This window comes from Felis catus, chromosome A2 (genome assembly GCF_018350175.1).
Source record: "Felis catus isolate Fca126 chromosome A2, F.catus_Fca126_mat1.0, whole genome shotgun sequence".
Classification (NCBI taxonomy): Eukaryota; Metazoa; Chordata; class Mammalia; order Carnivora; family Felidae; genus Felis; species Felis catus.
Window position 1 is genome coordinate 119,477,715 of NC_058369.1, and position 26,666 is coordinate 119,504,380.

Below are 26,666 nucleotides of genomic sequence, written 5' to 3' on the forward strand. Positions count from 1 at the left end.
TGAGTTGTTATATTTGATCATGTGCATACTAAGATTTTCCTTGAGAAACTGGGTATCAAATTGTATTTTTAATACATAATAGAAACTGGACTGTTCCATTTATATAGATCTTTATAACACTATGTTATAGCTTAATAAAAATCATAAAAATTTGACAGGCTTGTTAAAATACCCAATAATTTGTAAACACAGCAACCCATGTTTTAATTTTAGGATGCAGTAAAAGACAATATGCTATATCACTCTAGTATTAAACTACTTATAATCTCTGTGTTCTTATTATTTTCCTTTAGGTTGGATGGAGTACTGCTCGTGATTATTACACATTTTTATGGTCTCCTATGCCTGAACATTACATAGAAGGATCAACAGTTAATTGTGTATTAGCATTTCAAGGTAAGAACCGAAAACTGCAGAACTTGATGAAATTAAATGTTTTAATTTAATTTTTATGCCATTAAAAATGTTGTTCTCCATTGTAATGGTCTACTTAGGCATGTCCAACATACCAAAGTTGAATTAATTAGTGTCTTTGTTTAGCAAAAGTCATAAGAATATAAATATAAGTGTAGGATACATATTTTATCTAGGCATTTAAAAGGATTTTTATTTTTGCTTGGGGCACCTGGGTGGCTCAATCGGTTAAGTGTCAGACTTCGGCTCAGGTCTTGATCTTGTAGTTTGTACTGCACATTGGGCTCGCTGCTGTCAGTGCAGAGCCTGCTTCGGATCCTGTGTGCCCCTCTCTCTGCCGCTCCTGCTTGTGCTCTCTCAAATATAAACATTTTTTTTTTAAAGTTTTTTTGCTTATTTTTCATTGAAGAGTGAGTTTCTTTCCAGAGCCCAATGTGGGGCTTGATCTCACAAACTGAGATCATGACCTGAGCCGAAAACAAGAGTTGAATGCTCAATGTTCAGTCATTTTTAATGTGATTAATTTTCTTCAGTTAACTTAATGAATTTGTTACAGTGACTAATGATTTCACTGGTGGTTTACCATGAAGTTAAAAAGCAGTAAATAAAGAGAAAAGTATCCAGTTAGTTAAGAGCATTTTCATGGGAGCTAAGCATAAATGCAGTTGTTTTCCAAGCTTTTAAAAATTCACCAGGTGAGATATTACTTTGAAATTCAGAAATAAAAGCTTCTGCCTGCCTAAAACTCGTTTGTTATATAAAGTCAAGATAGTCATGAAAAACTTAGTCATAGAGTATTAGAGCTAGAAGAGATTTTAAGCACAATCCAAAATGACCTTGCTCATTTTGTGAATGAGTCATGAGAATCTTGAAATGCAAAACTCAAAAACAACTAACACAAATATATAAATGTAATTCTTTGCCCAAATGAACTCTTGTTGTAATTCAACTGATTGCTTTCCTATTTTCTTTTCAATGTTATTAACCTAATGAGAGATTTTTCTAGATAGCTTTAAATTGCAGCTCTGAATAACTACATCTGGTATCTCAAACAACATTTGAACCATTTCTTAGTGGATTACTTTTGTGTGATTTATCAGACCTTGAGTATCTAGTTTGTAGAATTTTTAAGTTTATTTATTTATTTTGAGAGAGACAGACACAGCATGGGTGGTGGAGAGGGAGAGAAAACTTTGAACAGGTCCATGCCTTTTTTTTTTTATGTTTATTTTGAGAGAGAGAGAGAGACCGCATGTGCACGCACATGTGCACAAGTGGGGGAAGGGGCAAAGACAGGGAGAGAGAGAATTCCAAGCAGGCTCCATGTTGTCAGCAGAGAGCCTGATGTGGGGCTTGATCATTCGAACCATGAGATCATGACCTGAGCCAAAACCGAGAGTCGGACGCCTAACCGACTGAGCCATCTAGGTGCCTCTAGTTGATAGAATTTCTAATGTGATGATACTAGAGCCGATTAGTCAGACTATATATATTTTTTCTGTTTAAACTTTTTATGTAAGTCTCTTGGCCATTTGCAAAGTTACTCAGCCATGGCTTAATAAATTTGGTTGTATATACTAGGAGGGTGGGGTTTTTAAAAGCTTTTAAAAATATATTGGTAGAGCTACCCTTATTTTTAAACTATATATTTTGAAATAATTTTGGATGTAAAGTTGCAAAAATAGTACACAGAATTTCTGTATACCCATTGTCCAGCTTCCGTTAATGTTAACATCTTACATAGTACATTTATTTAAAAAATTAGGAATTTAACATTGGTACACTGCTGGTGACTGAAGTATAAACCTTATTTAAATTTTATTGTTTCTAGTAGTGTTCTTTTTTCTGTTCCTGGATCTGATCCAAAATTCCACATTACATTTAATTGTCCTATCTTCTTATCTCCTCCAATCTGTGACAGTTCCTCATTCTGTCCTCTTTCATGACTTTTACAATCTTATTTTTTATTTTATTAAAACTTTTTTTTTTAAGAAAAAAAAATTTTTTTAAACGTTTATTTTTGAGACAGAGAGACAGAGCATGAATGGGGGAGGGTCAGAGAGAGGGAGACACAAAATCTGAAACAGGCTCCAGGCTCTGAGCTGTCAGCACAGAGCCCGATGCGGGGTTTGAACTCACGGACGGCGAGATCACGACCTGAGCCGAAGTCGGACACTTAACCGACTGAGCCACCCAGGTGCCCCACATTTTTTAAGTTTTTTAAAATTTGAGATAGTGTGCACAAGTGGGGGAGGGGAGAGAGAGAATCCCAAGTAAGCTCCGCACTGTCAGTCTAATGTGGAGCTGGAATTCATGAACCGTGAGATCCTGACCTGAGCTAAAATCAGGAGTAGGACACTGAACTGACTGAGCCACTCAGGCACTTCTGTGTGGTGGTGTTTTTTCATGATTAGATTAAGGGTATACATTTTTAGGAAGAATATCGTACAAGTGCTGTTTTATAGTCATTCTTCAGTGCGTTGTATCAGGGAGTACTTGATGTTCCTCTCTCATTCCTGGTGATGTTAATCTTTTTTTTTAATTTAAAAAAAGAATTTTTGGGGCGCCTGGGTGGCGCAGTCGGTTAAGCAGCCGACTTCAGCCAGGTCACGATCTCGCGGTCCATGAGTTCGAGCCCCGCGTCAGGCTCTGGGCTGATGGCTCAGAGCCTGGAGCCTGTTTCCTATTCTGTGTCTCCCTCTCTCTCTGCCCATCCCCCGTTCATGCTCTGTCTCTCTCTGTCCCAAAAATAAATAAACGTTGAAAAAAAAATTAAAAAAAAAAATAAAAATAAAAAAAGAATTTTTTTTTAAAAACGTTTATTCATTTTAGAGAGAGAGAGGGAGACTCAGAATCTGAAGCAGGCTCCAGGCTCTGAGCTGTCAGCGCACAGCCTGATGCAGGGCTCAAACTCACGAGCCTTGAGATCATGAGCTGAAGTTGGATGATTAACTGACTGAGCCACCCAGGTGGCCCTGGTGTTGTTAATCTTGATCACTTGGTATCTGCTGGGTTTCTCTACTGTAAAGTTAGTATTTTTCCTTTTGTAATTAATGAATACTATGGGGGAGTTAGTTTGAGACTAAGGAAATACCTTGTTTTTCCTCAAATTTTCACCCTCTAATTTTAGTATCAGTAAGATCTTGTCTGTAACAATTAAAAAAAAAATTTTTTTTCATGTGTGTTTATGTTTTTGAGAGAGAGAGAGTGAGAGTGAGTGTGTTCAAGCAGGGGAGGGGCAGAGAGAGAATTTTCAAGCAGACTCTGCGCTGTCAGCTGAGACAGCCAGATGCAGGGCTCGAACCCACAAACCGTGAGACCACGACATGAGCTGGAACCAAGAGTCTGGCACTTAACCAACTGAGCCACCCAGGAGTCCCTAGCTTGCAACAATTTTTATTGTTGTGTTTCACTAATGGTGCTTTTCTATGCTCATTCCTTGGACATTTACTAGTTGGAATTACTATGTTGAGTAGTTGTCTCTTTCCCCATAAGCTCATAGGTGTTTATTTTTTTCTATGGAATAAAATCTAATACTATCCTTTTTTGTTGTGCAAATTATTCTAGCTTTCTTTGGCCATTGGGAGCTCCATCAGGTGGGCTCCTGTGTTTTTTGACATTCCCTCCACCCCCTGCCACTTTGAATTCTTTTTTGGGAACTTCTTTCTTGCAAGCACCACAAGTTGTCCCAGGCTTTTCTTGTATTTTCTCTGATCCTCTCTCTTTTTGCTTAGGAAGAAAGTTAAATATTTTTTTTTTTTTTTAACTTTTTTAACGTTTATTTATTTTTGGGACAGAGAGAGACAGAGCATGAACGGGGGAGGGCCAGAGAGAGAGGGAGACACAGAATCGGAAACAGGCTCCAGGCTCTGAGCCATCAGCCCAGAGCCTGACGCGGGGCTCGAACTCACGGACCGCGAGATCGTGACCTGGCTGAAGTCGGACGCTTAACCGACTGCGCCACCCAGGCGCCCCGAAAGTTAAATATTTTTTAAAGAAGGAAATCAAGTGAAGTAGATATAATAATGAGGTTGAAAATTTCAAGTTATGAAAGACTAGATGTAGTGATTACAAATTTCTGGGTAGTTATGAATATTCAAGATAAGGTGAATGTATTGATCTTTGTGTAGTCATTTCACCACCACTGAATGCTTCCTTCTTATAAAGTCATTGTGGGGATGCTAGAATTTTTATATATATTATATATTTGCCCTCAGTATTTCTGAGTTTTTGATAGGATATAAAGCAAGGTAATTGAAAGTACTATGGAGTGTGGTAGGTATGTATGTATGTATTTTAACTGTAAAAAATACTGGGAGCTTTGGAGAAGAAGAGGTGAAGTTTAATTTTGAGCAGGGATAATCCAGCAAATCTTAAAAGGGGGTAACAGTTGAGACGAAGGAAGAAGGAACAAATATCAAACATATTCATCAGATAATGGGCTAGATGGTGTAAATATGTTATAGATTGTAATTCTGAGGTAGATGGCTTCATAGCTGTTTTACAGATAAGAAACTGGGACTCAGGGAGGTTGAGTTACAATGGCTAGTAGTACAGCTGAATAAAGCTGTGTGATTCCAAAGGTTATTTTTTATTCTGCAAAAGTGGACTTCATCTTCCTTTCTTTTATACAATTCATGTACAGCACATTCCTTCCGTTCAGTATCTTTCTTTTCATGGAATGAATGTCAAATTTGAGGGAAGATTTCTTTATATGATATATTCCCACCCGCAACCTAAACAGGGTCAGGAATGAGCAGAGATGGCCAGGTGTGTTAAATGGGGGGAAAAAAACCCATTAATTTCATAATAGGAAAGTTAATCAATTTTTTTATTAATTTTCTTTTAGGATATTACCTTCCAAATGATGATGGAGAATTTTATCAGTTCTGTTATGTTACCCATAAGGGTGAAATTCGTGGAGCAAGTACACCTTTCCAGTTTCGGGCTTCTTCTCCAGTTGAAGAGTTACTTACTATGGAAGATGAAGGAAATTCTGACATGTTGGTGGTGACCACAAAAGCTGGTCTTCTTGAGGTTAGTACCAACAGTGAGCTAGTGATTTATAGATAATTTAAGAACAGGGCTCATGTTGGCATTTAAAGAATTTAAAAGAATAACCTGAAAATCAAATGGTTTTTAACTAAAATAATAAACTTAGAGTGTTGTTTTTGGAATACTTTAAAAATCTTCCTGTCAGCTATTGATTTCACTGTGGAAGGGTGAATCAGGGAATATCCCTGTCTCTTAGTTTAGGTTGAGCATTTTTAGAATGATTTCCGTGTTTATTTTATCAAGTAAGTAGCCTGGATTAACCATAATTTAAAGAGAGAAGGTGAAAGCCTTCTTACATTCTTTTAATTGACTATTTGGGAGTCATCGCATTGGCTCTAATAGAAATTTACTGTGCAGATGGTCTAATGTCTTATGTCTTAAATTTTAGTAATTATTGAAGGAGAAAATGGAACAACATTCTTATTTTAAGATATTTTTCAGTATCTTTAAAATCTAAGAAACTAGAATGTTACATTTGAATTTCTGAAAAACGGCTTATTTAGTTGGTTCGCTATGTATTTTTAGTTAATTTACATTCATGTTTAATCCGGCAGGTCATTGCTTTTTCTTTATAGTCAGGTGGATTTTTAAAGTTTATTTATTTATTTTGAGAGAGAGAGAAAGACCACATGAGGGAGGGGGAAGAAAGAGAATCTGAAGCAGGCTCTGAACTGTCAGCGCAGAGTCTGACATGGGGCTCGAACCCACAAATTGTGAGATCATGAGCTGAACTGAAACCAAGAGTCAGACACTTAACCAACTGAGCCACCCGAGTGCCCCAGATGGATATTTTTTATATGTAAATAATTTATGCCTTTGATTTTATTTTATTGATTTTATATCCTTATCTTCAAAAATTGAGGCTAGAGAAAAAACACAACAGGTCATAGATACAATACTTTCATTAGGTAGTCAAACTGAAGGAACCATTTTTTATTTTGAATTCTTCATATCTTCCCTTTCCCTTCCAGAAATTCCTTTCTTATCTTAAATAAAGAAATGTAACTTTTATAGGGTGACTGAAACATTTTGTGGTGACAGCCGCCTGATGATCAAGGTTTTTAGCCTGGTATTTGCTAGTCAAAGATGCTGAAACAAGCCCAGCTCTTAAAAAGAATGCAGCTAGTGTTTATATTGCAGCTTTTTGAATACTTGTTAGACCACCCTGATTTCAGGACGTCCAGCAGAAAAACAGACATTCAGGCATCGGTGTCTCTCTTATGTTCCTTCTCTAAGTTAATTGGGATGTCGCACAATTTATTCCACTTCTTCCTACTCATAAGGGGTACTTGATAAAGAAAATTGAAATTTCTGTCTCTTAAATGCTGACATAAAATATTTTTATATCTGACCCAATTTTTTTGATAAATATTTTGAATTTCCACATTCATCAAAATCTTTAATGGTTTTATCTAAAACTACACAAAAATAGTACAAATATGAGATATTATTTGTGGCACTGTTGACATTGAAGGGTTATGTCTTGTGTTAATTTAACAGGTGAACCTTGATTGAATTTTCGATTTTTTAAAAAATAGGTCAGTTATCTACCATTATTCCCAAAATATCTATCTATTGGATGTTATAAAATTATTAATTTTCTTATTTATGATAGTGGTAGTTGAAAAGGAGACTGTCTTTAGGAGATGCTTGCTCTGAGTACTTAGGGGTGAAATGTCTGCAATTTCAAATGGTTGTAACAAAAAACAAAAACATAAGCAAGTGATAAAGGGAGATGGAGTTAAACATGGTGAAATATTAATAATCAGTGAATTTAGGTGATGGGTGTCAGTTATAAAATTTTCACTATTTTGTGTGCTTGGAAGATTTCAGATACAAAATTGGAGGCAGGAATTAGACTTGTATACATTTTTGTCTAATTTGAATTCCTTTTTAAAATTTCTATTTAACATTCAGTAAACTCTTCAAAATGTATATGCCAGTTAAGTGTATCACTGGGAAAATTGGTTCTTTCATAACGTTTCTGTTGCACCATGTCAAGATATGTTTTCACTTTTAAGCTGCCAGAAAATTTAGAGCCAAAAATTGGTTTTCAGAATATAAGGTATAAAGGAAGTTTAGTGAATAAATAAACTTTTCTTTTTTGAGGGCATTTGATTGCTGTTATTTTCATTTGGTCTGATGGAAGAGGTAGAAGGGTCATTCTAAAAATTTGCTGCTCTTCCAACTTTCATAAGACCCATTTTAGAGTTTAATCAGTTTGATTCCATGACCCTGGAGAAACAATTTAGTGTACCAGGAGAAAACTTTATTTTAGCTAAATGTATGATGCCTCCTTTGCAAAATTTTCCCTCTGAGTCTTCATTATTCCCATTTGAATCAAAGACTGTTTATTTTAAGAGAAAAGTTAACTATTTTTTTTTTACTATTTTATATTTTAGGTCCTTTAATTAGTAATTTTAGAATATTGGAGGTTTTGCTGAATTGAGTTACTGTTAGTGTGCCCCCCAAAATCAATTATGTAATTTATTGTTACAATCTGCATTTTTGTCCTAAAATTTGCAGTTTTTTAAAGTTTGTTTTAATTTAGCTAAATAGAGCAGCTGTTATTCCTTAGTACCAAAAGTTTTAAGAGTAATGCCATGGGTGATGGTCTTCTATAACACACAAGGGAGTTCTTAGTACATTCAAAGATCTCTCCTAGCTTTACATTTAAGAAGAGTTATGAAATAGATACATGATTTCACTCATGTAGAATTTGAGAAACTCAACAGATGAACATAGAGGAAGGGAAGGAAAAATAAGATAAAAACAGAGGGAGGTAAACCATAAAGAGACACTTAAATGCAGAGAACAAACTGAGGGTTGCTGGTTAGGGGGGTGGGTGGGTTAAATGGGTGATGGGCATTAAGGAGGGCACCTTTTGGGGGATGAGTACTGTGTGTCATATATAAGAGATGAATCACTGGGTTCTACTAAAGCTAAGACTGTACTGTATGTTAACTAACTTGAATTTAAATTAAAAAAAAGTGGTATACATTTTCTTCTTGATAAATACTCAAGAAAAACCCAGAATTAAGTCACTTAGAAAACTTAATATGCCCTATTTTTGGTACTAATTTGAAAATTGATTAGCAGGCAACTTCATAATAAAGTTTATTGATTTTATACCTTTTAATGTTTCCTTTTTTGCCCAAAGAAGGATTAAATTTGATTTATGAGTTTTTATTTACATGTATGATTCATGAAGTAAATCGTATGTAAAAGTTCTTTTTGTGCATTTCTTTACTATTTTTTTGAGATGGAAAACAACTAATCACATTTTAGGATTATAAGAAATCAATATGAGTTTTTTGTTTTATAGTTGAAAATTGAGAAAACCATGAAAGAAAAAGAAGAACTATTAAAGTTAATTGCTGTCCTGGAAAAAGATACAACACAACTTCGAGAACAAGTTGGAAGAATGGAAAGAGAGCTTAACCATGAGAAAGAGAGATGTGACCAGCTGCAAGCAGAGCATAAGGTTAGTTGTGTTTTATGTCACTATTTGGAGTTGATAGTATATTGCTTGAAACTCCACTTTTTCAAGAACTTAAACCAGTTAAAGTGAATAAAAACTACCTGTTTAAAAAAAAACAACAGCATTTAGATACATACTTAGAGGAGAATAGGTCTGTTCCTGTCAGTTTTCTTCCACAGCTTCTTTTATGTTATAAATGTTTAAAATACTTTTAGCTTTTTTTGGTACCAGACTTGATGAGGTGGTTCCTGACAACTGTTTTTTTGTTTTTTTGTTTTGTAAGTTTATTCATTTATTATTTCTGAGAGAGCACACAAGCAGGGAAGGGACAGAGAGAGAGAAGGAGACACAGAATCTGAAGCAGGCTCCGGGATTTGAACTGTCAGCACAGAGTGCCCATGTGGGGCTCAAACTCATGAACTTGAGATCATGACCTGAGCTGCAGTTGGTTACCGACTGAGCGACCCAGGCACCCCACTCTGTTTTCTGTTTTGTTTTTTAATGTTTGTTTATTTTGACAGAGAAAGAGAGCATGTGAGTAGGGAGAGGGGGAGAGAGAATCCCCAGGCTCAGTGTAGAACTTGACGTGGGGTTCAGTCCCACCTGCACGAGGTTGCAACCTGAACTGAGATCAAGAGTTGGATGCTTAACCAACTGAGCCACCCAGGTGCCCCAACTGACAACTGTTTCTATATGATTTATATCTAATTGTAAAATAACTGATCAGTATTGGGGGGGGGGGGGGGACGGTTGGAAATATAATTAGGAGTGATAAATGCTGATTAAGGGGAGAATAGAACAAAATAGTTAAAGTTAGTTTTCCAAAAAGTGGAATTCAATGAAATGTAGTATTAGGCAAAATTTTGAAATCTTTGATGTGAGCAATGCTATAAATTATCCTAAAAAAAAAAACCCACATAATTGGCACAATTTCTTGAGGTAAGAAAAAGAAGTCTAAGTATAAAACAGTGTAGTTTCATTAGAGATGCAAATGGATGTAATTTAGGGTGGCTCAGTTGTGCTCAGCTGAGCATCTGACTCTTGATTTCAGCTCAGGTCACGATCTCAAGGTTCGTGAGTTTGAGCCTCACATCGGGCTCTGTGCTGACAGTGTGGATCCTGCTTGGAATTCTCTCTCTCCCCTCTCTGCTCACTCTTTGTCTTTCTGTCTCTCAAAATAAACATTAAAAAAAAAATGATATAACTTAATAGTTGAAAATAAAAAGCAATCACCTGGTCATTGACCTGTTATTTTCATAAGAAAAGTAATTGGTTAGTTTTTCAAACACAGATTGCGATGATACATATCACAGTCTCACAACTAGTTGGATATTCTTATGTCTTTTGACATGATTGACCCTAAAGATGGGATGTGTTCCATTCTCTTGTCCAACAAGGCCTAGAGCAGTTAATTATTACTTGAACCAACAGTACGATGATTTTCAATAATTTTTATACTCCAGTAGAGTAGTTGTAAATTGCACACCTGAACAGAGATGATACAAAATAGGGCTTAAATTCTGAAAAACTTTCTCTTGACTTGTAGTTGTTTGAAGAGTATTCTTTTGAGTTAGAGGGTGACCTATCAAACAATGTGTACAATTCTAACTCTTCCTTTAGACATCTGTAATGTCTCTTATTACCATTTGCCTTTTTAGTTTAAAATAAGCAGTTATTCCCCCAATTTTACTATTAGTGTCTTGCACTAAAAGCAGGTATACTGAATTAAAATATGATAAGATACCAAATGTGCCTACCTTGATTGTTTGGACATTTCAGCTAAATTATGTATCCAGTTATTTTAACTCCCTGGCTGTTTTGTATAGTTCTTATTCTTTTCTCTCTATTCTTTACATGTTTATTTCGTTTGTGCCTGGGTTTGTCGGTTTTCCAAATTGGAATGCCAATCTTTTTTTCTTTCACTCAATTACAACAAATTAGAAGGGTGGAAGTGAGATAGAAGATGATATTCATGAAAATGGCCCATCACAGCATGTATTTGGCCCATAAGATCAAAAATGCCCTGAAATGTGGCCTTTGAGGTTTCAAATCTGATCAACTTGAAATCCAAGGGAAGAATGGATGATTGGAAGAATAGGAATGGTGGAATGGTAGGCTTTCAATTGTGTGAGATTACTCGTGTGCATCAGGTCGTGCCTCTGGTTCAGTCGAGTATTAGCTGAGAGTTAATGCTGTCCACATGACGAGGGTTAAGCGCTACAGATAAGACTATTATAAGAGAGCTTATTCTGACATACTTAGATTGAGAAAGTGGTAGATTGAGGGCAGGGGATTAATGAAGCAAAATAAAATTTGTAGGAGATTGTGGCTCTTGTATCCAGAAGAGGTCTTTAGAAGTTTTTATGGCAACTCATAAGTCTTGATGATGGACACTAATCTTGGAGGGGACTTCTTCCCTGCTACTATTCTTGTGTTGGTATTGTACTCTGGGAAGATGAAACAGGTAGAAGTGATATATATTTTTTTAATGGTATTCTATACTATGAAAATGGTAATTAAAAAAAGGACCTAGAACGGTGTTTGTTACATAATAGATTCTCACTACATGTAGCTATTATTTTACTAGTTTTCATAGTGATGATCTAGAGAAAGAACCAAAATGTGAATAAAATCTAAATATGAAATCCACGCCATTTTCCTCAGATTCTAGAAATGATACTTATATAATGTTGAAAAAAATTTCTTAGTCATATGTTGGCAATTGCCTGTTTATTTCTGGGGATGAAATAATGGGCTTGCAGGGAAAAATAGTTCCTTTTCTTTTCTAATCACGGGGTTTTTTAATGAATTTTTTTTTTTCCACCTCTGGAATCAGTCTTCCTCTAATCAGGCAGGCCTGCTGGGCAGCTAGAAGTCGCTTACCTTAGTTGGGTGGCTTATAAAATCCATGACATTTCTTGGCACTTGTTTTAAATCTCTTTTGTGGTGTGAATTCTAAAAAACAATTTTGATGCTTGTTAAGAATTGTCTTCTAAATGTTTTCTCTTTGAGGTCCTGGGTGTATGTACTGCTGAATATCTGAAGGGCTATTATGATGTATCATCTACAATTTCACTTAAAATTTTAGAATGGACAGTATGGAACAGAATGATCTGTAGCACCCTTCAGTTTCTTCGTGATAGAAGAAATTGTGTTTTCATTGTTTTATAAAATAAGATTAGCTTATTAGCCATTCAATACCTGACATACTGAGTTAAATGTTTATAAAATAAAAACTTTCATCTTTTACAAATATTGACTTTTTTCATTGTAAAATGCCAATAGAAACACTCCTATTTTGTAAATTAAAAGAATTGGATGTGTTAAGGTTATCAAAAACAGATTGGCTTAAATGTTATGTTTAATTATGTTTTAGATTATTTTGTGTAATTGGCTGCTTAAAGGAATAAATTAGGATTACAAAGTAGATTAAAACTGAAACCAGCTAACATCTATAAATAATTATAAAATACATATTATATTTCACTTGTATTTTAATGTGATCTGTATATGTTCTGTCACTCATGGGTACCCTAGATTTAAAAAGTAATTATTTTCATAATTAAGGATAATTTTTACATTCATTTCTAATTCACCTCTAAGTGTAGATTTTTCTCTCCTATAATAGGCTGATTAATAAAAATAAGTCATTATACTTAATGCAAGCCAGGTGCAGTTCCTAGTGTTTACTTATGTTAACTCATTTAATCCTATAAGGTGGGCATTGTTACGTAGGAATTTTACAAAGATAGCACAGAGGTGTTACTTAACCTGCCTAAGATTGAACAGTTTGTAAAGTGGTAGAGGCAGGCTATGTGTCTCCTTCTAGTACTCTTTTTTTTTTTTTTTTTTCAACGTTTATTTATTTTTGGGACAGAGAGAGACAGAGCATGAACGGGGGAGGGTCAGAGAGAGAGGGAGACACAGAATCGGAAACAGGCTCCAGGCTCTGAGCTGTCAGCACAGAGCCCGACGCGGGGTTCGAACTCGCAGACCGCGAGATCACTACCTGAGCCGGAGTTGGATGCTCAACCGACTGAGCCCTGGGAGTCGCTTTCATTTTGATAATTTGATTTGTTGTGCAGAAGCCTTTTAGTTTGCTGTAGTCCACTTCTTTATTTTTCACTTTTGGTGTCAAATTCAGACAATTCTAAGACCAGTGTCAAGGAGCTTCTTTCTCGGAGTTTCATGGTTTCAGGTCTTAAGTCTTTGAGTTGATTTGTTGTATGTGGTGTAAGGTAGTAGTTCAGTTTCATTCTTTGGCATGTAGCTGTCCACTTTTCCCAACACCATTTAGAGAAGAGATTGTTTTTTCCCCATTGTATATTCTTGGCTCCTTTTCCGTGAATTAATTGACCATATATGCATTGGTTTATTTCTCTTTTCTTTATTCTGTTCCGTTGATCTGTGTGTAAATATGTTACATATCCATGTGTAACAAGCATTATAATGGAATACACAGAAATCATTCAGTTTCATTAAAAGTGTAAGTAAAATTATACTGTCCTATTTTTTTTTCATATTCCCTTATTAATAAATACACATGAAATCTAATTAAAAATTATTTGTCTGTGGATGGGGTGCCTGTTTGGCTCAGTCAGTTGAGTGTCTGACTTCAGCTTAGGTTATGATCTTGCGTTTGTGGGTTTAAGCCCTGCATTGGGCTCTGTGCTGACAGCCCAGAACCTGGGGCCTGCTTCAGATTCTGTGTGTCCCTCTCTCTCTGCCGCTCCCCTGCTCATGCTCTGTCCCTCTTTGTCTCTCAAAAAATAAAATAAAATGTTAAAAAAATTAAAAATTACTTGTCTGTGGAATGTATACGTGTTCAGGAAATAACTTAAACAATAAATTTATTTGTAGGCTAGCTTCCCTTTTAGCTCTGACCAAAAAATTTAATCCTTTGAATCTGGTATTATAAAGGTAGAATATAAGTGTATTTGCTCTTAGCAGATTTTCGACAGAAGTAGTCTTCTTGGAAAAGAAGAATAGTTATTCTTGATGCAGATTTTTTTAAGTGAATTTGTTGTTGCTCCTCAAATAAAGTATAAGTTTTTCTCAAGATAAATTTGTTACCGAAGAGATTATATGAATTTTTAACTTTTAAAGATATTTTAATTCAGAGATCTAAAATAAACTGAAGGGCGCCTAGGTGGCTCAGTCGGTTGGGCATTGACTCTTGATTTTGGCTCAGGTCATGATCCCAGGGTCATGGGATTGAGCCCTCTGTTGGGCTCTGAGCTCAGCATGGAGCCTGCTTAAGATTCTCTCTCTCCTCTGCCCTTCTCCCCTGATAGCACTCTCTCTAAAACAAAAATACAAAATAAACTGAAATAAACATGCTAAAATAACTTATTTCAGATTAGTTTACAAAAACAAATAACCCAACTGTAACCTGAACAGGTTGTATTTATGGGGGCAGTGTTAATGAAAGAGGAATTGCCTAATTATTATTTATTTTGTCTTTTATCCTGTCATTTTAATGCCGTGAAGATGTTATTGAACATTGTTAATTATATCTTTGGTATGTTTCTAGAAACCAGAGAAGATGCACTTATATTCTATGTAGATAACTGTATATAGCTCAGTGTTTTAGTTGATTTCAGGAAGCAGAGTGTTTGAGAAAAGCCAGATTAAGTCAGATGAGTAAGGTTCATTTTAAAATCTAACAATTTCCATAAAAAACATAATCCTTTAAAATGTTTATTTTTGAGAGACATAAACGGGGGAAGGGCAGGAGAGAGAAAGAGAAAAGAGAATCCAAAGCAGGCTGCCTGCTGTCCTTGCAGAGCCTGATGTGGGGCTCAAACTTATGAACCTTGAGATCAACACCTGAGCTGAAGTCAGATGCTTAACCAACTGAGCCACCCAAGGGCCCCAATAACATAATCCATTTGCCAATAATTTGCTGTTTAGAGCATTCAGGTACTAATTTACTAAATTTTACCACTGTATACATTTGAATCCAGAATACTTTTTCGAAATAGTTGTCCATGATAATATTTATTTATTTTGAGGGAGGAAGAAAGGCAGAGAGGGAGCGAGAATCCCAAGCAGGCCCCAAGCTCAGTCTGGAGCCCTATGTTGGACTCGATCCCATGATGGTGAGATCATGACCCGAGCCAAAATTAAGAGTCGGTTGCTCAACCCACTGAGCTACCCAGGCACCCCAGTTGTCCTAATATTATATCTGTTTTTTTTCAGATTGTATTCATTTGAAATCAGAATTTGGTGTTTTTTTAAACATGAGAATAAGTATGTTCTGTTACTTCAGATTTTTTTAGTGTGTGCTTAGCCACCCAAGTGGCTGGCTTACTTATCTATTTATTTTTATCTGGTTCCTATTTGAGAGTTGACTTGAAGGAATTGCTAATAGTGGCTCGTGGTAGCAGGGATTCTTTCATCTCAGAGGAGGGGATGAAGTCGGCTACATGAATTTGAAATGTCCAAATCCCTTAATCTCCTTTTGTCTCCATTGTTGTAATTGTTCTTATCTTGGTACACAGTGTAGCAGACTTAATCTGTTTAAGTTTTACTTTAATATTAGAATTATGTTTTGGGGCATGATTTGCAAATATTGACTGAATATTTATCTTAAATTTCAAGTGCTTTTCAAAGATTGTGTTCTAAATTCTTTTTTAAAAAGTTGGTTTTTGAAAGAAAGCAGGAGTTTTAGTTTGTGTGTACTACTACAGACTTTAATGTCATTTTCATGCTAAGAAGGACCTAGCCATATTGAGATGCTATATGCTTCACTCAGACATGGGAACTAGAGGCCTGAAAAAGAATCTCAAGCATTTTCATGCCATTAGAAAATCGGTATGGATGCTGAGAAGCTATTAGGTGCTTTAATGGGTACTGGAGAAAGATGTTAAGACTCTTCAAGTTACATTAGAATTAATTTGTGACTCACTGTAGAGTTAACTTAGCTCATAGGTAAAGCAGTTAGTTAATATTTTGCATTTAGTTGCTTATGAATCTTCTGATTCTTGGCCCATACATTTTTTAGAATGCTGTTTACCTGATACAGAACTTCATTAGTTACAGATTCAGAAACTAGTTTTTGCTTCTAGGCAATCTAATCTTTGTTTTAGGAAGAAATACCTAGATTAAATCTGTAAGTTATTTACTGTGCAAAAAGAGCATTTGGTAAAACCAGCAATACAAAATTAAAAAAAAGAAAACAAAACACAGCTATTAGAAACCTCTCTGGCTATCTTTATAAATGAGCAAGACAAATAAATGAAAAATGTGTCAGATTTTGCAAGAATCCTTGGATATTGACAGCAGTTTACAGCAGAGGGAATAAATATTATTTGCTTTCTGTGGTCATTGGAATCAGACAAGCATTTAGTTTTTTTGTATGACAGTCTTTAGTTAATGTTGCAGATTCAGTAAACAAACATTTGCTTTGAGCAAAAATAAAACCAAGAGAGTGTATCTGACCATTATTGTGATGAGCTTTTTAATGAAGATGCAACATAGCAATTTTCATATTCTTAAGTAATCTCTACACCCAGTATGGGGCTGGAGCAATTTTTATATTTTAGTGATATATTTAAAGTGGTATTTCCCTTATAAGTAAGAAATTTGGCTGACTTTATGAAAAAGTTGCTTGTAAATACTGTATAACATTTGTTACATTTAAATTGTAAGACTGGTGCTTTCCTTTAGCTTCTGCTGTTGCCTAGATGGGTGGTACTTTTATATGTGGAAAGTTTTAAAAGTATTTTTTAACAAAACCAGTTTGTTTTAATTTATCAGTTCTTTGAGGTATAGTTTTCCATAACAGTACTTTCATATGCACTGATACATTTGATTCTCATGATTTTATAAAGTGAGGGAGAAGAGGCTTTGTTATCTTCATTTTACAGACATAAATTGGGCTTAGCGAGGAGCTTGACCAAGTTCTTATAAGTTAAATGTCTTGATGTGTTAAAATTTTTTTAAACTTTTAAATTATTTGTCCAAAGTGGAATATTCTATTTTAAATAGAAGTAATTTTTTTTTTTTTTTTTTTAACTGCATTTACTACTTTTGTATTTCAGTTTCTTTGAGTATTTGTTCAGGCCTCTGAGCCACAGTGGCAGGATCATTAGGAACCTTGCTTTCGACATGTATCTTAACTTAGTGCTTTGGTATAATTATCAGTGGCACTTAGCGATCTGTGCTGTAATAAGTTGTTAACCTTGGTAGTATCATTTGAAACCTGATTTGTCACTGGAGTAGCATTGAAAAACAGGATGTCAAAAATGAAAGTGACCAGTTTAAAATGTTTTCTCTCATTTTTTGTTGCCTGCCCTCTGGTGGAGAAGTTTGTGAAATCAACAATTGGTTGAGAAGTCTGGAAAGGAAATTAATAATTGTTTCATTTGGTATATATAAAGTTGAATGTATATTTCAGTTTCAGGTTTAGTTTTTAATCTAGTTTATAAACTTTAGAGGGGACAAATGTGGGATTAACAATTTAAGAATACATAGATTTCTTAAAGATTTGCAAATTTGTCATAGAAATTACGTTTCCCAAAATACTCCTTGTTGTTTCTAAGGGTCTTGTTGAAGCATCACAAAGTTTAAGAACGGAAAATGAAGAGTTTAAGAAGAGATACAACGATGCTACGTCCAAAGCTCTCCAGCTTGAGGAAGATATTGTGTCAGTGACACATAAAGCAATTGAAAAAGAAACTGAATTAGACAGGTATTTCTGATGGTTTTAAAAAATAACTTTATGTTCCAAAAATGTTTCAAAGAAGGTTTTTTTGGGTCTGTATTAATGTTACTTTAATTCAGTTTAAAGGATAAACTCAGGAAGACACAGTGTGAAAGAGAACAACTGGAATGTCAATTGAAGACCGAAAAGGATGAGAAGGAACTTTATAAGGTAGTTTATTCTTTCCATTTCTATTCGTTATCTCTTGCTGTGTAACAAGTGATCCCAAAACTTAGTGGTTAGGGATTTGGGAGCAGCTTAGCTACGTGGTTCTGGCTCAGGGTCTCCTGGTCAGTTGCAGGTAGGATGTTGGTAAGGGCTGCAGTCAGCTTAAAGGCTTGATTGGAACCAGAGGATCTGTCAGGGTGGCTCATGCAAATGACTTTTGGCAGGATGTCCTTCAATTTCTTGTTGCGTGGCCTCCTCAGTGGCTGCTTGAATGTTTTCACAACATGGCAGTCCGTTTCCCTTGGAGTGAGCTATCCAAGAGAGAGCAAGGAGGAGGTCCCAGTGCACTTTGTGACCTAGCCAGCGAAGTTGTATGCTGGTGCTTCTACTTTGTCTTATTCATTAAAGACAAGTCACTTGGTACAGTCAACACTTAAGGAGAAGGGAATTGAGTTCCACTTCTTGCAGAGAGGAAGTATCAAAGGATTTGGGGACCTTTTAAGACTACCCCATGGTGTATAGTCCCTAAAAGTTTTCAGGGAATTTGCTGGTATTTTAGTTGCTTAGCAGGTAATACATGATAAGTCAAAGAGATTTAATACTATAACAAGATACTTATTTATTAGAATTTATAAAACCTAATTGTTTTCCCCTTTAAGAACATATAAATCTTAGAACATTAATTTATTTCTGTGATGATCATTATGTTTCAGAGTTTGACTTTTAGAATAATCTTCAGAGAATGTCATTTTAAAAAATAATCTTTCTGGGGTGCCTGAGTGGCTCAGTTAAGTGTCCGACTTCCACTCAGTCATGATCGTGTGGTCTGTGAGTTTGAGCCCCACATCAGGCTCTGTGATGACAGCTTGGAGCCTGAAACCTGTTTTGTATTCTGTGTCTCCCTCTCTCTGCCCCTCCCCCGCTCATGATCTGTCAGTCTCCATCTCAAAAATAAATAAACGTTAAAAAATAATTTAAGAAATCTGACAGATCATTACCTTTTGAAATTGTTCTTCATTTTAAAATGATTCTGAAATAGAATGGTTAGCCTAAATATCAATAATGTTGTGGATATAAATTGAGACATGTTTATCTTAAGTGTTCTTATCTTAGCAGTTTTTTTTTTTTTTTAATGTTTGTTTATTTTTGAGAGAGAGACAGAATGCGACTGGTTTAGGGGTAGAGAGAGAGGGAGACACAGAAGAACAAGCAGACTTCAGGCTCTGAGCTGTCAGCCCAGAGCCCGACGGAGGGCTCGAACTCACGAGCCTCGAGATCATGACCTTAGCTGAAGTCAGACGCTCAACCAACTGAGCCACCCAGGTGCTCAGTAGTTCTTGAAGGCAGTTCCAGATGAGGAATTTCAAGAACTTTTTGAGTTAAGTCAGTATTATTTGGAGAGATTCAGTCTCTTGATTAGATTAGAAAAGGACTCGCTTATGTATTGTATATATTTGATTAGAGAAAAACCTACACCTGTGCGTATATATATTTAGTATTTGAGACCTACAGTTTGCACGTAGAAACTGGAATATGATTTGTATTGCCAGTGGTTTTTTCCTTTTTATTTGTGGTGGTAGTGGTGGTTTGTTGTTGGGTTTTTTTTGTTTGTTTCGTTTTGTTTTTTTAGGAAGATAAAAATAAAAAAAAATATTGAATCCACCATGCAGCTTAGAGCAGAGAGCATGGATGGGGACGTTTTACATGCCATGGATTATACTCATTTTATTTCTTGAATAGCTTATCCCCAGAGCGTGTGTGTGTGCATGTGTGTCACTCTCAAAACAGGAAGAAAAATAGTGATTCACTTGTAGGTGGTTTTATGATTTGACCCTTTATAAGAATATATATCTCAAAGTAATGTTTGATTTTTGAACAAGATTTTGTGAAAAAGGGAAATAATACAGATACCTAGAGAAATTGATGTAGTTGGGTTACTGTTGACGTAGTGTTTTTGCAAACACTCTCCAAAAATGCAGCTTAAACTTTTAAAGTTATAAAGCATTTTTTTAACAAAGTGAAAATCTGGCATCTCATAATTTTTTACTCAATGTTACTGTGAATTTCACTGAGAGGATTTCAGGTTTTTTGCCAGGAAAAGACCTGAGCATTATTCCTCTGTGGATAAAGTGCTTTCCGTGTCGTTTTCTTGTTAGCACAGTGGGAGATAATAAGAGAAATACAATGTCTATGTCTTCAGTCACTTCAATTCAGTAATAAAATGAATTCTGAAGGCAGACTAGTTAGTATTGGGAAGGGTTTGGGAAGATCCTAAGTAAACCAGTGATGGTGGAGAGGTGTAGTGAATGATAATAACAAGGACAAGTTATTGGAAAGAGAAAAGACCTATCCTTAAAATGGTCATTTTTCACACTGCCTTTCTTTTCTTTCTGTTATTAGAATAGGACTTGTGGTGTTTGTAGAGGATTGGTAAGCACATTTTAGGGCAAATCCAAAATTTATTTTTCCTTTACAGCTCTAAATTGTTTCTCCCTTAGGTCTTGTGCTTTTTTTCACTTTCTGTGTCTGTTTTACACCTGAATGACAAGTCCTTTGCTAAAAGACTTCATATCTGGAAGGAAGAGAAAGAATGAGGTGTCTTGGGGATTTATTCTTTTATAGTGTGATAATATCTCCAGTTTTCTGTAAGCATTATCAGTAGGGATCAAAGTGACATTGAACTCTTCATTTGAATACACTCTGCCCCAACCTCCCAGCATTCCAAACAGTATTTCATTTGTGTGTTTCCCCAAAACTGGAAGTAAAACTCTTCCTTAGAGACTTTTGTTTTGTGGTTTTTCTTTTTTTATGGAAAGGAGTCTCCACTTAGTGTGATAAGACATCGTGTTCTACTTTTAACCTCAGAAACATGCTTTCCTTTCCATATTGTTTATAAAAATAACCAGAGAGATTACTTTTGTCTCTCTCCTCAGCCCCCATTAGATCATATGACCCATCCCTGTCCTATCAGAATTTAGAGGAATTGATAAAACACTTGAGCTGGTAATTACGAAAATTAGATAGTGTTTCTAAAGTGATGCTGCAAAGGTCTTGGCTGGTGACACCTTCAGAGAATCTGGAATTCTTTGCTATTTTTATTATTATTATTTTTAACATTTATTTACTTTGAGAGAGAGCAGTGGGGAGGGGCAGAGAGAGACAGAACATCCCAAGCAGGCTCTGTGCTGTCAGCACAGAACCCGATGTGGAGCTTGGTCCCATGAACTGTGAGCGAGATCATGACCTGAGCCAAAACCAAGAGTTGGACACTCAACTGACTGAGCCACCCAGAGACTCCTGGAGTTTTTTTCCATCCTTGTGAGCAGCAATTAGTGTTTCATTAGTCACACATTTAGAGTCAAGTGTGAAAAGTATGTCAATTCATTTCTCTCTGGCACTCTTAACCAAAGCAAGATACTCTTTATAGTGAAAACTAGATATCTATACTCTTTATAATTTCAGTTATGGAATTTGACTTGTGCATCTGTTAATGGGCAAACTGCTGCCAAAGTTCCTGGGAAAATTAATATAGTTGAGTTAATGAATCAAATATATTTTTAGCACACAGGAAGTAAATGACAGTACTTCTCACCAGCCAGAAATTGAATTGCTTAAGATGTTGTTCTTGAATGTACCCCTTTAGTTTTCCAGAATCTCGCCATACCTTTGTATCTGACTATATAACAATAATTTGTTCCCCCAACAGCAACCAAATTGATTTGCATTTTTAAAGAGAACTTAAAAATCTTAAAAGAAAAAAAAAAAGCATTAATCGAAGGAGAAAACTTCAGAGATGAGGTAATATTGTTAGACCTTAGATATAATCTCTATGGAAAATTTACAACAACAAAAAAGCTTAGAAAGGTTATGTTCTGTTCCCACATATTAGCTAGTTATTTGGTACAACTTGGGTCTCCTGACTCCCGGTCTAGTAGGTCTTCCCATCACTTGATTATAATTGGGCTAAACAGTGGTATTTTGAAATTTGAGTAATTTAGGTTATGGAGTTAGGATATTCTTGACATTTTCAAGCACTGTTAACAGGTACATTTGAAGAATACCGAAATAGAAAATACCAAGCTTGTGTCAGAGGTCCAGACTCTAAAGAATTTAGATGGGAATAAAGAAAGCATGATTACTCATTTTAAAGAAGAGATTGGCAGGCTGCAGTTCTGTTTGGCTGAAAAGGAAAATCTGCAAAGGACATTCTTGCTTACAACTTCAAGTAAGGTAAGTATTTTTGTGATACATGTTTGAAGATTGTAAAACCTGTGTCTATTAAATGCATGCAATATTCTTTGTTTTTTATTTTTAATCTTCCCTTTTCCCAACCTTTTCTTTTGAAAAAGTTCAGTTTTACAGAGAAGTTGGAAGAACAACAGAACAACGAAAACATGTATCCTCAAATATTTTGCCATCTTTATCTCCCCATTTGTATGACGTTTTTTTTCTCTGAGTCATTTGAAGTCAGTTGCAGGCATTATGATATCACACCCTAGATATTTTAGCATGTCTTCCCTATCTACAGTTGTGGTTCATTATTCTGTATAACCATAAAACCATGATCATAGCTAAGAAATTTAACGTTGATAATACTCATTCATAATACAGTTTTAGTATAATCAAATTATCCCAAGTATATATTTTTTATAAAGCGTTTAAGTTTATTTAAAACTTGTAACAGAGACACAGAGAGCATGAGTAGGGGAGAGGCAGAGAGAGGAGGACAGGGAGAGAGGAGAGAGAGAATCCCAAGCAGGTTCTGCACTGTCAGCACAGAGCCTGACATAGGGCTAGAACTCAAGAAACCACGAGATCATGATCTGAGCCAAAACTGAGAGTCAGATGCTTAACTGACTGAGCCACCCAGGGGCCGCCACCCCCTCCCCCCCCCCCCCCCGCCACTATATATTTATATATAACCTTTACAATTTCTTGACCTGGTGGTAAAGATCCACACATTCATTTGATTATTGTTGTGTTTTTGCTCTAATCTAGAATAGGGTCCCTATACACCTTTTATGATACTGATATTTTTGAAGAATTCAGGCTTGTCTGAGAAGATGGTTTGTAATCTAGATTTATTTATTGTTTCCTCAAAGCTAGATTTAGGTCATACATTTTTGGCAAGAAAAAGCCTAAAAGATGATGTCTTGTACATTATTTTGCATCAATACCAAATGTCACATAATGTTGATGTAACATTAATCATTTGTTTAAAGTTGTGTCTACCTGAATTCATTATATGGGTGCTTTCCCCTTCTTTGTGATTATTGAGTAATATGTAGGGTACTACTTTGAGATTATGGTAACATCCTGTAATGCCAATAGCTTTTCACCCAGTATTTTTGATCCCTTAATAATCCTCACCGGCATCAGTTATTATTAAATTAATGATTACAAAATGGTCACTTAAAAATTTTTCTTTTACACTTATTAGTAGGTATTCTTTCTTAGTTTTTTTTTTTTAATGTTTATTTTTGAGAGAGAGAGTAAGCAGAGCTGGGGAGGGGCAGAGAGAAAGGGACACGCAGAATCGGAAGCAGGCTCCAAGCCCCATGCTGTCAGCACAGAGCTCGACATGGGCCTCGAACTCAACAGACCATGAGATCATGACCTGAGCTGAAGTCGGATGCCTAACTGACAGAGCCACCCAGGCGCCCCTATTCTTTAAATCTTTTACACTTGATCTTAGCCAAAAGGCCGAGAAGCGATTTATTCTTTAAATCTTTTGATTGAGTCTTGTGTTTGGGATATGTTAAATAGTTGCATCATTCAAAAGTGAAAATAATTACAAAAATATTTACTGTCTCTTCCCTAAAAAAACCTTTTTTTTTTTTTTACATATACACATATGTAAAGATTTCCCATTAGTTTTTAGTTTATCCTTCTCTTTTTGCAAAAATAAGCATGTGCATACATACACACTTTTAAAAATAGGTGCCATGCTATATACATACTTTTTTTGCACCTTTTTTTGTCATTTAAAATATGTAGTTTAATGGTTTTCAGTGTATTCACAGAGTTATACAACTAATACTGCAGTAAATTTAGGAATATTTTTATTACCCCCCAAAGAAACTGTACCCATTAGCAGTTACTCCATATTCTCATTTGCTTCTCCCCTCCTCCCAGTCCTAATTAATCATTGATTTACTTTTTTTTTTTTTTTTGGATATATAAAGAGCTTTATATTTATTTCTCATGAACCATGAGAACATGACCTGAGCCGAAGTTGGCCGCTTAACCGAATGAGCCACCCAGGCACCCCTAAAATTTACATTTTATAAAAAATTAGAATATTTATAACAGTGTTCCAAAACCTCTTAAAAAAATTTTTTTATGGAAAATCTGGACATCTTGTATGAGTACGCATATAGATCTTTCTCATTCACTATAACAGCTGTATAGTATCCCTCGTTTAATAGCTGTGTATGTAATTGTTTTTTAGTTGTGTACAGTCCTTAGCTTTTATAAGCATGCCGCTTATGCAGACATCATCCTTGTACAAATATCTAGGCACGTGTATATATCAAAAAAAAATTAGTTATTTTCAAATTGCTTTTCAAAAAATTAATACCCCAGCATTTGTATTTACTAGTGTTTGTGATGGTAGCACAGACTTCCATCGTGTGAAGGATATATAATAGAATTTATAATAAATTCTCATATTAGATATTCTCAGTTTTAAATAATTTTTTCATTATTTTAATATTGTACTGAATCCCTGTAAAGCTAAATTTAATGTCCATACCTTTTATTAATTTTCTTGGAAACTCATAAAAATAAAATTGCTAGATCAAAACCTGTGTGCTTTTTCAAGGTGTTGATGAATGTTATAAAAATCTGGTGAAAAACTTTACACCAGCTACATGTACATAAGCCTAACCGTTCATGAATTTGCTAATTTCCCTAAAGTCATCTGAATATTGGAGTATTCCTGTTTTTTAATCTTTGTTAATTGAAAGAAATTGATGTTTGTTTTAACTTCATTTGATTGTTGATGAGTGGAGTATTTTTTTTTTTTTTTTTGTATGCATAATGGCCATTTCTGTCTTTTAAAAAAAACTTCACGGTAGGGGTGCCTGGATGGCTTAGTTAGGTGTCTGACTTCAGCTCAGGTCATTGTCTTCATGGTCATGTGTTCGAGCCCTGCATCGGGCCCTGTGCTCCCAGCTCAGAGCCTGGAGCCTGCTTCCCATTCTGTGTCTCCCTCTCTCTCTGCCCCTCTCCTGCTCATGCTCTGTCTCTCAAAAATAAACAATTTTTAAAAATTTCATGGTTATGCCTTTCTCCAGTTTTTTGGGTTTTTTTGTGGTTAGTTTTTTGATTTGAAAAAATGCTGATTAGAAAATAATTTTATATTCCAAACATTTTCTTCTACTAGTTTTATTGTTGCTCTTTTGCTGATGATATTTACATAGTTAGATCTGTTAATGTTGTATCTACAAATATTTTCTTCACCTCAGTGTACGTAATCCTTTATATTTCCTTCTAAGGAGCTAACAGTTTTTTAAAAATGTTTGTTTATTTTGAGAGAGAGAGAGAGAGAGTGCGCGCATGTGAGTGTGGTAGGGGTAGAGTGAGAGGGAGACAGGATCTGAGGTGGGCTCTGTGCTGACAGCAGAGACCCTGATGCAGGGCTCGAACTCACTAACTGTGAGATCATGACCTGAACCGAAGTTGAATGGTTAATGAACTGAGCCACCCATGCGCCCCAGGAGCTAACAATTTAAAAACCAAGAATGGATTGCACTTTTTCTCAGTTCATATTATTTGTAGTACAAAGATAAAAAATAGGAAACTAGATGTGCTGGGCTCATAATATTAAAGGAAATAATTTTACTATGGCAATTTAAACTTTTTCTCTTTTTTTTTTTTTCTTAACAGTAATTTTAACTTTTTAAGATACTTTTAGGTTAGGTAAGAGGGGCTGATTACTTTTTTATCTTCCCATTGTCTCAACTTTGATATTTGTGTATCAAATGTTTTATTTTTAGAACTAAGTTTTAAATCTGCCCTGTGGTTTCATAACGATATGGTATATGAATATTATATCGGATATGTTTTCGGGTAGTTAATAGGAAACTTAACCAAAATTTTTGTAATTACAGAGAAGTTTTTGAAAATTTTTTTATTGGTAATCATAAAAAGTGAGAGTCAGTAAGTAGTTCTAGCTGTTAGAGATTTTGGGGGACAGGAACTTTCATTCAAATTTCTTTTTAACCAGGGATTTAAATATTGGGCATGTTGCTTGACTTATCAACTTAAGTTTACATGTGTTTAATGTGATAGAGATACTGAGTGCATTGGATTATTATCTGGGGATTCTAACACAAAGTCCTATCATAAGTTTTTTTTAATAGACTTCTGTATTTTATTTTAAGTCATGAGTAGAAAACCAGTGTTTAAAACTTTGATCTGTTGAAATATGAGTAAAACTTGTTTCTGCTACTGTTTTTACTTTAATGGTTTCGTTGCTAACGTATTTATCTGCTTTTCTTCAGGAAGATACTTTTCTTTTAAAGGAGCAACTTCGTAAAGCAGAGGAACAGGTTCAGGCGACTCGGCAGGAAATTGTCTTTCTGGCTAAAGAACTTAGTGATGCTGTAAACGTGAGAGATAAAACAATGGCAGATCTGCATACTGCACGCTTGGAAAATGAGAAAGTAAAAAAGCAGTTAGCTGATGCAGTGGCAGAACTTAAACTAAATGCTGTGAAAAAAGACCAGGTAAAGTGGGCTAATTTTGAATTTTCATTTTGATCAAAAGCTCACTAGAACTTACAAAATAGATTGGGTTATGTCAGAATAAGGTCAGATTCCTGATCACAGAAATTTA

At 35.3% G+C, this 26,666-nt stretch overlaps 1 protein-coding gene across 2 annotated transcripts in view; it reads left to right on the top strand.

Annotated features, from left to right (window-relative positions):
* TAX1BP1 (Tax1 binding protein 1) overlaps positions 1-26,666 on the top strand; it is an 89,308-nt gene that overhangs the window by 22,401 nt on the left and 40,241 nt on the right. For both annotated transcript variants that reach the window (XM_006929273.5, XM_006929274.5), the window contains exons 3-9: positions 294-396; positions 5,264-5,451; positions 8,795-8,953; positions 17,497-17,645; positions 17,738-17,828; positions 21,870-22,055; positions 26,333-26,557. In XM_006929273.5, the coding sequence (XP_006929335.1) occupies positions 294-396; positions 5,264-5,451; positions 8,795-8,953; positions 17,497-17,645; positions 17,738-17,828; positions 21,870-22,055; positions 26,333-26,557 (1,101 nt within the window). The remainder of the gene's footprint in view (positions 1-293; positions 397-5,263; positions 5,452-8,794; positions 8,954-17,496; positions 17,646-17,737; positions 17,829-21,869; positions 22,056-26,332; positions 26,558-26,666) is intronic.